Source organism: Trypanosoma equiperdum (assembly GCF_001457755.1).
Source record: "Trypanosoma equiperdum strain OVI genome assembly, contig: ctg_1013, whole genome shotgun sequence".
NCBI classification, from domain to species: Eukaryota; Euglenozoa; class Kinetoplastea; order Trypanosomatida; family Trypanosomatidae; genus Trypanosoma; species Trypanosoma equiperdum.
This window is the reverse complement of record NW_027122965.1, coordinates 3,088-14,733: the sequence shown is the minus strand read 5'-3', so window position 1 is coordinate 14,733 and position 11,646 is coordinate 3,088. Positions and strand designations below refer to the sequence as shown.

Sequence of the window (11,646 nt, the reverse complement as noted above, 5' to 3'; positions counted from 1 at the left end):
CCAAAAAGTGCACAAAAAACAAAAATAAAACCTGAACTATAAAATACATACCACTTGTAGTAAAGAATTCACATAAAAATATTTGCCTCTAAAACAGGAAAAATGTTTTTTATAAAATCGTAAAAATGATGAACCATCCATGCAATGCAGGTAACTACAGATGAAAATAAATTAGTAAAGAGCGGCACTCGGAAGCTTACAAAACTGCTTGCTGTCCACAGCAGCTGGCACATCCATCATCAGAATCTTCCCAAGCTATTTAATCGGGGGACGACAAGAAAGACCAAAAGACGATGGAACATCGACAACAAGCATGTTCCAGGCAAACACAACACCTATTATCATACTTGTGTTGATAACTGTCAGCGAACGCGGCAATACGGCATCTAACTGCACAACCCCGAGCGAAATAGCGAAATACGCCACGTGGTTACTGAGGCAAGTAGTGGGTAAATTAAACACAAAAAGCCCGCACCAGGTGCCACTACTCCAACTTCAAACATACTACAAGCAAGCCGACGTAGATTCGCAAGCAAAAGCAATACCGTTAATCAACTTACTAGCTAAGTGCGACAGCAGGTTCAGGCACGAAGCTAAGGAGTTCGCTGACAAGGCCATTCCGTCTGTGCTAACAATGGCACAAGCAACAGCGGTCCATGATGTGCTGGCAGCAACAGCCAAGGCAAAGATAAAAAGTGCGACGGCAACCACACCCGGGGCGACCCAACAACTGAAAATAGAACTAGATTCAACAACGCCAGCTATACCACCAACCCTATGCACGGCAGCCGAAGCCATCAGAGCAACTAGTGACGTACCCGCGCCGGACGCACCAGACAGAATACAGCCACAATACAAAAAGCTGACGCCGGATGCCACAGCGGCCGAACGTCCAGCAGCAGCGGCGCCAGCAACACCGACAAGTATGGTCTGCTTCGGTAACGGAAACTGCCAAACCAGCGGCAACCAAAACAACTACGAGATAAGAGGCAAGGAGCTGTACACATAAAAGTCAATAACGCTAACGGCCGCGGAGAGAAAACCGGCGGCGCCGACACAACAAATGTGGTTGGTAATATCGGACGAGCAGGGATCACAGACATCTCACGCGCTGCATGAGCTATACAACGCTGTAGAAGCATACAAGCCAGAGACGACACCATGCTGGCCTTTCAACAAAAAAAGCGACCAGGACTTCCGCGCCGATGTCCAGCAAACACTACTTGGAACAGAGCCAACCAAAGAAGGCGAAGGAGACAAAGTGAGCGCAATAAACTCCATGATCGACAACACTTACGGCACAGACATACAAACTTTCAACGACAAGTTCTGGAACAGCATAACCGGAACAAATGTAGCCAAGAGCAGAAGAGATACAGCATCGAAAACTGAAATAAAAAGTGCTATGACAGCAATAGCTGCAGTGGATATGCTAGGGACGACCAGAGCAGTATCATGTGGTGCAAGGAAGAAAGCGGCAGCAGTGGCAAAAGATACTTTAAAATCACAAGACAAAAAAAAGTGGATGGGAGACAAAGAACAAAGATCAGTGCAAAACTGATAATGGCTACGAATTAAAAGGAGAACATTGCGTAGAAAAATATGTGTTCAAAGTGGAAGGAACAGGAGTAACAAGCACCACAGCAAGCAATTCATTTGTCATTAACAAGGCTCCTCTTTAGCTTGCATTTTTGCTTCTATATAACTTTTATGATTTTTTGCTCAATTTTATGATATTAGCTCTTCTGAGAAAATTTTATATGATTTCTAAGATTCGATGTTTTTTTCTCACTTTTGTATAAAAATAGAAAAGTTAGTAAAATTTTTGAGAAATGTAATTTTTATGTAAAAATAGCTTATGTGTATAAAGTATGAGGATATTAGTGTATTGAAAATAGATTATATTATGAAAAAATTTAATTTTGTTTATTTTTTAATATTATTTAGGACCATAACAGTAATTATAATAGGAAGTAAAAATGATAATGATAGGGGTGTGTCGTAAGTGTTTACAGAGTCATATTACAAGGAGAGTAGTAATGATAAAATAGATATGATAATGATAATAACAGTGATGATTATGGTAGGAGAACGTTTTGAGTGTGTGAAAGTGCCATTATTGTAAGACTAGCGCTTGTAGACGCGAAATAACAAACGAAGTGCGGTGCAGGGAATCAATTAGGTCACATAGGTATACCTCTTGGCTCCATAAGAGAGTTATAACTGTTGAAACTGTAGTATATCCAATGTAAGAAACATATGCTGTGAAAAATGTTGGCGAAAGGACCAGCAACGTGTGGCTTATCTTTTAGGCAGACTGGTACGCACAATAACACAGGAACTAGGCGGTGGTTCACGGCAGTTGCGAGAGTTATCGAATAAATCATTCATCATTACTCAGAAGCTGATAAAAACCACTGTACAGTTAGTGACGCAATTGGTACGCAAAGGTATAATGTTTACAAGCAGTTGGTGCCACCGATTCCTAAAGAAGACGCATAACCTTAGGATAATAGCCATGCACTCTTTAGAAACGGTGATGGACAGGTCAATAATTGGCCGAAAGCAAAGGCATAAGGACACAAATTCTTGTAGTTTTACTGATATGAGAAGTAATTGATTTTTTAAAAAGCATAGAAAGCACATAATTTATGACACGCGGAAATAATTCAACAGATTTACAACCCAAATGAATTATTATTTTATAAACAGGTGCACATTGGAGTTTAGAAATTTGGATGGAGAGAACACAACCAAACAGCTTCTACATCCATTAAAGAGCAACTACAAGCTGTTATTGGACAAAGCAGCGAAACGGCTCTGATAAAAATTCTACAGCTTTTATTATACAGTGAAGCAAAGAAAGTAAAGGCATCTCTAAATCGGAGGAGGCAGAAGATCGAGCGACAGGCCTTGCCAACTGCGGCAGCGCACATCAAAATAGCTTCGACACACCATAATTAATTTGTACAAAAATCAATATCCGAACAGTGGCAACGCCGGTAAAAAACAGGAAGAACAGCAGACACCAATAGCCGACAAGAGCACAAGGCCAATTACAGCGCTGCACCATAGCACTATGTCAACCATAGCAGCAGCTTACTTATTTGCTATGGTCGTAGCTACGCAAAAGGCCCTGTCAAGTGACAAAGGCCAGAAATCAGCCTTCCAGGCACAACCCATCAAGGCCTTATGCAAGCTGTCTTGGGAACTCAAAAGCGCCGGCAACGTCTTTGAGACTGAGGAAGAAATTGCAGCATGTCAAATAGTGAAAGAGGAGAAGAAGTTGTCACTGATCACAGAGCAACAGACGTGTAATAAAACCGAACAACAAGCGCAGCGGTTACTTCAGAACTTAATTCTCAACAATACAGCGCAGATGCTCCGCGCGCAGACACGTCAAGCACGCTCGAAAAGTAGCGCAAAAATATCAGCTGGAGCAGCTCAAGAGATCATAAAACCGGAGAAAGCGAGCTAGGCAGCTTCGAAAAGAAACAGCGAGCCGCAACAAATCATCGGCTAACCGTTGCTTCACTAAGCAATGGATCAAACTTATAGCGAAAGTTGTACCGAGCTTTGGTCGTATCCTGCACTGGAATTGTGCCAGTGAAAGCGACAGATTACACCAGTTGAAAGATTGCCAGTACGTCGGATATTTAGTATACTTGTTACAGTTCGTGGAGCAAAGAAAGAGGTTGCAGTAGTAGAGCGGGTACTGGAGGGAAATGGCGATGGTTTTCGAACCTAAATATTTTGAGGTGCAGAAGTAGGAGAAATTCAGCGGCTGTCCAGCTACGTTTCCTGTTACGCCTGTGGTTAAGCGCCAAAGGCAACGGAAAACAAAAGGGCAAAAATTTTTGCCACCTATTGTGAGACTTCCAATCCACCAATATGCCAGCGACTGCAAGCTCACTCCAAACAAGCGACACCGCGAGATAACGACAATTATATGATAAATCCTCTTGTAGGCGTTCTAATTACTTTTAGACATGTAGTAAATGACAAAGACCATGTTCTGGCCAAGTAAATTAACGGCGTTTTCGACACTTTAAGCAGTCTTTTACGGTCGTTTCACATGAAGATAGAAGTTTTGTGTAAAGGTTAAAGAATAAAGAAAGGAGATTAAACGTATCAACCTACGTGAACAATCGCAGTAGTTTTAACTCAATAAAAACTCTGAAAGCCACGCAGGCGATGGAAGCCGGTTCTGGTTTTCAGAACCACTGTCTGTCACGGCGATTCCGATGTTGTCGGCGGATACCGGCCAAAAAAAAATGCGACAAAAAAAGTAGCAGCGAATTTTCCGTAACTTAACGTGGTGCAGTTTAGGGTAATAGACAGACATCAAGCATGACAGGCGCGACAGGAGCGATTCTTACTTTGGCTGTTTTATTGAACCTGAAGCTGACAAGAGGCGCAGTCGATGATGGCGAAAACAGAGCAGTCGGTGCAGCTCTTTGTTCACTGGCTCAACTTTCGACAAGCCAGCCACCACCTGCGCCATCCGCAACGGCAGGAGACTCAGCGATAAGCTCTGTACACCTACTAAATATGACACTCAGCGAACTGGCCTGGCAAGGCTCCTTCCGACAGCCAGGTAAAGCATACACTTAGCTTGAAGAAAAAGTGCCACCAGCATTCGAAAACAACGACGCGTACAAAGCAAACTTCAAACACTGGCTGCAGGCAGAAAAAGACTATGAGGCAGCAAAAGAGTCAAACGACACGCCAGAAAACAAAATAGCTAAACAGCTTTCCCCTAAACTGCGAAAAATCTACAGAGCCAAGCTTTCCGGCCTCATTGACAGACTGACGACCTTAGGCACCAAGCTTAAAGCTGTTGCGGAACCGGGAAATAACAAAGACGCTAAGGAGGTGCAGCAGAACCTCAACATAGGTATTTAAGGCAATGCAGCAGGGCCGACGAAGGCGATAGCCGAAGACAAAATGTTTAGTCAAAAAGGCTCCGGAAACATCGGTACGCTCTGCTACGCTACAGGCGCGACAGCCAAAGCCAAGACAATAATCGCAACGATAACCTGCACGTGCGCCAGCGTAGCGTCGGGGTCGGCCAAGGCGTGCTGGCAACCCAAAACGCCACTAACAGCCTGGGACGGAAGCGCAGACGCAGCCACAGCAAAGTGGGCAGAGCTCAAGAAGCGGTGCCACATTCCAGGGCAAGCCAAGCTAACGTCGTCAGAACTACAAGCGGCGCTAACTGCGGTGCTAGCACAAATAGAGTTCGATTTAAGCACCGGTTACCTGGGGGGAGCAGGCACCGGCACTTGCGACGGCACGAAAGCAGCCGGTATTTGCGTCAAATTCACCGGCGCAACAGGGCTGGCCCACACAAGCATCCAATATAACCCGTGGGTGGCCGCACTCAACAAGGCAATTAAAGGCCTGAAGGAAATAGAGGATGCAACAACAGCGACTGCGGGAATCGAAGCAGCAATAGAAGCCACCAAACAAGAAGAGTACAGTCTGCTATAAGAGGTGAAGGTTGAAGTGGATCAGCAGGTTTCACAACCACAACCTCCGGCCAAAGCCCAGCCAACAGAACAGGAGTGCAACAAACACAGAGAACAAAACGACTGCAAAAATCCCTGCAAATGGGAAGCTAATGCCACTGAACAAACTAAAAAGTGCTCATTAGACCCTAAAAAGGCAGCAGAACAAGCAACACAAGCAGCAACAGGAGAGAAACCAAAAGAGGGAGAAGCTGCAACTGGGTGTGCAAAACACGGAAACAAAACTGATTGCGATGCTGACAAAACAGGCGACAAACAAAATTGTGCATGGAGGAAGGGTAAAGAAGGTGAAGATGACAGGGAGAAAAGGAGACAGAGAAATTACGAAATGATAGTTTTCTTGTCAATAAGAAATTTCCCTGATGGCTGTTGCTTATATGAGTTTGCTATTATTTTAAGGATTCTAAAATTTAAAGGATTTTTGCTCAATTTTATGAAACATTCTAAAAATTTGCTATTTTGAGAGGATTTGATATATTTTAACACTTTTCGTTAAATATTTACGAATTAGTTTATTTTTTTTTGAAAATTTGTAAAATGTGCATGATAGTGCGATATTAATGTAAAATATTAGGATGATAGGATATAAAATGAACTCTATTTTAATAAAGTTCATTTTGTTTATTTTGTAGATATTAGTTAATTTTATAGCAGTAATAATAATAATAATAATGATAATAATTATTGGAGAGTGTGCGTATAATATTATTATGATATGGGCAGGAGTATTAATGGTAATAGCTAAGCTTTCACATGTCAGAAAACGTGTTGACCAATGATGGGTAAAGGAGTCTAAGGGGCGGTAAAAATGCTCGGCCCAACATTTGTATGGCGAGGTAACGCAGCTGCATATTCAACCATGCCACTAACTGAACCATAGGTCAAACGTTATTCGGAGGAAACATTAGTGGAAGTCGCTGCCTCGATAGACTTCGAGGATGTGAAAAACGGACAGTGGCCGGTGGCAGCAGTACAGATAATTAGTAGACGGAGAAATCTAAAGTTTTATTATGTTTGGAAGTTGGATAAAAGCTGCGGAAAACAGCTAAAGCACAGAAGCACAGAACCGAAAGGTCAATGGGCGAAGGCAAATTTGAAAAAAAAATTGAAAATAAGGAACGTTATTGCGGAAAGTGTCAGGGAGGGTTATTGGTGGAATTAATTTACTAGGAGATGCTGGCCAGTGCGCTGAGCATAGTCAAACCGGCCCTAGACGCGAGTCGTTTAGGTTTGCATAAAATGCCGACACAAAAGAATGCAAAACGCGATATATGAGGAGAATTTTGGTTGACATAACAGTTGAGGAAATGAGGCTGTGTTGTTTACCTGCTGGAAAAAGAGGCATTGGTCCAAGTTTCCTGGCACCACAAACGGTTCGCATGTCTTAAGAGCAACAGAACATCTACTATTTTTATTGACCATGCAAATAATCCAGAAGCACCTGCAACTCGGAAATATCTCAATAATTCGAAGGAGTCGCAACTTTATCGCCACAACATTGACGGAAAGAGAACACTAGCAGCCAACAAAAGTAACTGTATAAAAGAAAAAACCCAAGGATGGCTGCTCAAATTGAGGTTTACCTCTTAAAAACGCTAGCAATAGCCAAGACGACAACGTCCCTACACGAAAATCTTCACAAAATCGACGACACCTTCGATATAGCAAATTACATACTACAACTGGTCGACGGAGCCGAAAAAAACTCCAAAACCAATTCATCGAAGCATAAAAAACGCTTGTAGCGGCCGCCACGCTTCGAATTGCAGCGTCGGCACAGTCGATGACAAGCGAGCTAGGAGCGACATTGCTCGCTATATCGATTGAAGGCGCCGCCAGACAGGCGCTGGATACCGCAAATCAAGAATTCCTTGCAGTAAAGAAAGGCACTGCTGCTGCGCGCCAAATCGCAGCGTAACACGACATTGTTGCCGAAATGGCAAAGCTTAAAGTCGACAGCGAGAACGGCTCGACGGCTGCAACTTTTCTCGGCGCAAAAGGGAAGGTGATAGCAGCTAAGCTAACACCGACTGCAACTGAAGAACGCACAACGGCGGAAAACAAAAGGAAAGAGAGAACAGCAGCAGAGGACCAGGCATCCTCCAAAAATCACATAAGCATATTTCAGATAAAGCCATTGATTCCAACAGCAACCAAAACTGATCCACTAAGGGTGTGTGCAGCAACACGAACAGGGGCGGTACCCACAGCAGCGCAGTGCCAGGACACGAGCACCGACAGGGACAATATACTGATTATCGGAGGCAAGCTGCTAACAATAACGAAACTAACCTATTCCCGGCAGAAAGCAAGCAATGATAACTACGCCGGGGCAACCGCAGCCGCCGACGCACTGCCAACGAAGATGACAAAAGACAAACTACTCAAGCAAATTAAGAAAATGGAGGAAGCCGCTGCAAAGCTTACTTACACAGACGGAAGTACAAAACTAAAAGTGGCAGCAACGGCATTAAACGTCAAAGAAACCATAGAAAAAGCCATTTGCAGGCCTGAAGCAACCTATGAAAAAAGTGAAGTGAAACCTGCAGTGGATGCTTTCATCGCACAAGAATATTGAAACGGTGCAAACAAAGTAGAAGACGGCATAGACGAAGCCACAAGAGAGTTCTCACCACAGTCAGCAGCGACTGAGGAGCCTGCCGACCGGCAACTGCAAACAATTAACAATCAAAAAGAGCTTACAGCAGCTAGCCACTATTACACGGTCAGAAACTTTACAACACAGAAGATCAAACCTACAACGCAAGCCGTAAAGAGCTCTTCTGATAAGGAAAGCGATGGCGACCGCAAAGATGCTTCCGAATCAACTTGAAACAAGGACAAATGCGACTGGAAAGAAAATCGATGAGTAGAAAAAGAGGGAGTGAAAGCGGAAGACACGAAGAGAGATGTACAGAGGAATCAAAAAAACAATGCAAATATGGTTGAAAATAGGTGAAACATGCGAGGATTACGGTTTTATCCTAAATAGCAAAATTCCTCTTATAGTTGCTGCCTTTGTAGGTCGGGTGACATTTTAGCTTTTTGAGAATTCAGAGAATTGTTTCCCAATGTTATGAATTTTTTTAAATGTCCTAAACTTCAATATATTTTCACACTTTTCTGATGCAAATGTGTAAACTAGTGAAAATACTAAGACTTCGAAAATATAAAATTTTCGTATGAAAGTTGTCTATGGGTGTGAAGTAGTATAGTGAGAGAGTATGTAAAATAAGTGCTATTCTATTTTTTGTCTGATATGCCTATATTACGATTATCACAGCAATAGGAATGATAATAATGAGAATAGTACAGTAATAATAATAATAATGGTAGGAGTGTGTTATGAATGTTTATATACTAATAGTATAATGAGGGAAGTAATGATAGTCGGAGATGTCGATGTGAATATTCACATAATAATACTGTAGAAAGGGCGGTAATGACAACTAAATAAAGTCAAAATAGAAGCGTATGAACCAATGCTAATTGTGCAACGAAAGTAGTCGAACAGGATAGAGAAAAAGAAGATAGAATATACTCAGTATCAAACACAAAAAATATAGGAATCATCACAAACAAAGAGGTGATGAAGGGCACAATGGGACAAAGGTAAAGTCTACCACATAGGGAGGTGCCTTTGTCACGTTTTCCGAAAAACAAAACTGCATAATATGAAAGAGAAGCAAAGAGAATGCAAAGTAAAACTGCAGGATGTGAAAGAGCATATCGCATAATAAGATCATTTATCAGTAGGAAGATGGCGAGGAGCCAATGGTACTCCGTAGTTCTTTCTAAAAGGACCAAATACACCAGCGGATATCGTGGCAACTGTGTTTTTGAATCTGACAACTGATCCTTATATCCATTGTGAAGAAGACCAAGCGGAAGCAGGCAATGGAAAAACAGAAGAATATATTGGGTAAGTGTAAGGTAGTATCTAAACCTTCGTTTCATAAGATATAACAATAATAACCACCATTTGTGGAAAATTATAGAATATTATCTGGAAAAGAATTTGAAACTAAGACTACAAATGAATTATAGTGGTCAAAAAAACTAAAACGTGGAAGCTGCTTAAAGTGTGACATATATCAACCGTCTGATGGGCTTTATGAAGTGAAAAGTAACAATTTTGATAGTCCACCTATTCCATATTTGCACAGCGGCAATACATCAATCCCTTTCAAGGTACGCACAATCAGCTTAAAAATTGTCAATATACGCAAAACTTTGCGTAGCAACAAAAAGCAACACTTCATTGTGAAAATGTATCATATTCTTTTTTGTTACAAAGCTTCCACAAATCCGACAATTTAGCAAAATCAGCCTAGTGCAACTAGGCCACTGTGAGACAATGCAGCGGCAGTATTGCTTGAAGCGCGGCTGCATAGGTCTCTTTAAGCAATTACCACCATTATGCTACCACTTTCCTCGAACGACCACGCAAGCCAAGCAATGTTGATTTTCTTGCAGCAACTCGCGGCAGCGACGCTGCTTATCACAGCGCATCTGAAACCACTAACCGCCAGCGCGCAGACCATCGGCGACGACATACGGCACTGGTGTCACGAACTCAGCTACCTCAAAGAAATTAAAAAACAGGTTGAAGGAAATATGCAAAGGCGCACCGAAGTTGCCGCAACAAACGCGGAAGTAGCGGCGATGTGGAAACTCGCAGCCTGGGCAAGTAGCGAGCACTCGACCCGAGCAGGCGCCGCCGTCCTAGAGGATTACGCAACAAAAGTCTTAAAACAAACAACGAGAGCAGCTGCAGCTAAGGACGACCGCGCCACAAAGCTTCTGCTATTACTGGACAAGCGAATCGCAGCAATACAAGCAAGGGAGTTCGCCAGGAGCGCCCTTGAGTACTCGACGGGCACAACGGCGACGGCGTCGGCCAACACAAACCCTTGCGTTCTGACGCCAACGGCGGCAATCGACGCCGAGTATTCGTGCCCAGAGCCAGATGGCGGTGCAAAACTTAAAACAGATGAGGTGGCAACGAAGCTACACAAAGCCACCGAAATACACCTCACAGAGCTGACCGACATGAGCAGTTTAATTGCAAAGCAGACAGTCCAAATACAAGCAAAGACGACGACCAAACAACTGTTCAGCGTAGGGAGCGGCACCACGGCAAACGAATGCAAAGTGGACACGAGCGGGGACTACGCAGCAAACAGCGGAGGAGACATCACAATAAAGTTCGGCACCGGAGCAAAGCCAACGACGAAGGCATCGAGGCACACGATTGCAAAGCATGACGACCCGCTTCCGAGCGGATCAGAAGCACAAAAAACTATGCCGTGGCTGAAAACCAATTTGCTTTTGACGGCTCTACACGACATCAAGGCTTACCTAACAACAACTATCGTGGATTTGTCGGCGATAAGCTATGAAACCGTAGCAGCGGAACCAGAAATCGAATCAATGCTCAGAAATCTCTTATCAAACGCGACTCCTGGCAGCAAGCCATCACCACAGGACAAACACAGCCTGACTAAGGAAACACTAGGGCCTTCGGACACGGAGTTCCAAAGAAAATACCTAGCGGGACTCAAAACCAACCCGCTCACTTACAAAAAAGATGGAAACGAAGTCAAAACAACGTATAGTCAGCTGGCACAAGCCGACGACATCGGCGTCGCCCTAAGTTATTTCATGGCCTCGGAAAAGCAGCGAAGCAACTCGAACGACAAAGACGCCGTAAGCGTGACAAAAAAACAAGGATCAGACGAACCAGATTTAGGAGAAAAGCCAGAAGGTAAGAAAGAAGGGGATAATACTGGCAAACCTGCGTGCAGCAGCATTCAGAACGAGACAGCTTGCGAGGCTGTGAAAGGTGATATTCCGCCCGGAAAGAAAGCAGTATGTGGATGGATTGAAGAAAAATGAAAGGATTCAATTTTTCTCGTCAATAAGAATTTTGCTCTGATATCTGCTGTTTTTGTGAGCTTGATGTTTTAAAATTTTTAAAGAGACTTTCTCAAATTTTCTATTTGAGAAAATTTTATTAAAAATTTAAAGTTTAGTATATATTGACACTTTTTTGATGAAAATGTGGAAATTTTGTAAAACTTGAAAATACAAAATTTAAAATATTATGAAATTA

The 11,646-nt window shown here is 43.0% G+C and overlaps 4 protein-coding genes across 4 annotated transcripts; all 4 read left to right on the top strand.

Annotated features, from left to right (window-relative positions):
* Positions 1-313: 313 nt before the first annotated feature.
* TEOVI_000694600 (uncharacterized protein) lies at positions 314-1,009 on the top strand (the record flags this gene model as incomplete). The annotated part of the gene is made up of 1 exon (XM_067219904.1): positions 314-1,009. The coding sequence occupies one exon, from the start codon at positions 314-316 to the stop codon at positions 1,007-1,009; it is 696 nt and encodes a 231-aa protein (XP_067076005.1).
* A 3,938-nt stretch (positions 1,010-4,947) lies between these two features.
* TEOVI_000694500 (Trypanosomal VSG domain containing protein, putative) lies at positions 4,948-5,493 on the top strand (the record flags this gene model as incomplete). The annotated part of the gene is made up of 1 exon (XM_067219903.1): positions 4,948-5,493. The coding sequence occupies one exon, from the start codon at positions 4,948-4,950 to the stop codon at positions 5,491-5,493; it is 546 nt and encodes a 181-aa protein (XP_067076004.1).
* Positions 5,494-7,467: 1,974 nt separating this feature from the next.
* TEOVI_000694400 (uncharacterized protein) lies at positions 7,468-8,109 on the top strand (the record flags this gene model as incomplete). The annotated part of the gene is made up of 1 exon (XM_067219902.1): positions 7,468-8,109. One exon carries the CDS (start codon positions 7,468-7,470, stop codon positions 8,107-8,109), a length of 642 nt encoding a protein of 213 aa, XP_067076003.1.
* Positions 8,110-9,989: 1,880 nt separating this feature from the next.
* Positions 9,990-11,429, top strand: TEOVI_000694300 (uncharacterized protein; the record flags this gene model as incomplete). Its single annotated transcript, XM_067219901.1, has 1 exon — positions 9,990-11,429. One exon carries the CDS (start codon positions 9,990-9,992, stop codon positions 11,427-11,429), a length of 1,440 nt encoding a protein of 479 aa, XP_067076002.1.
* Between the last annotated feature and the right edge of the window lie 217 nt (positions 11,430-11,646).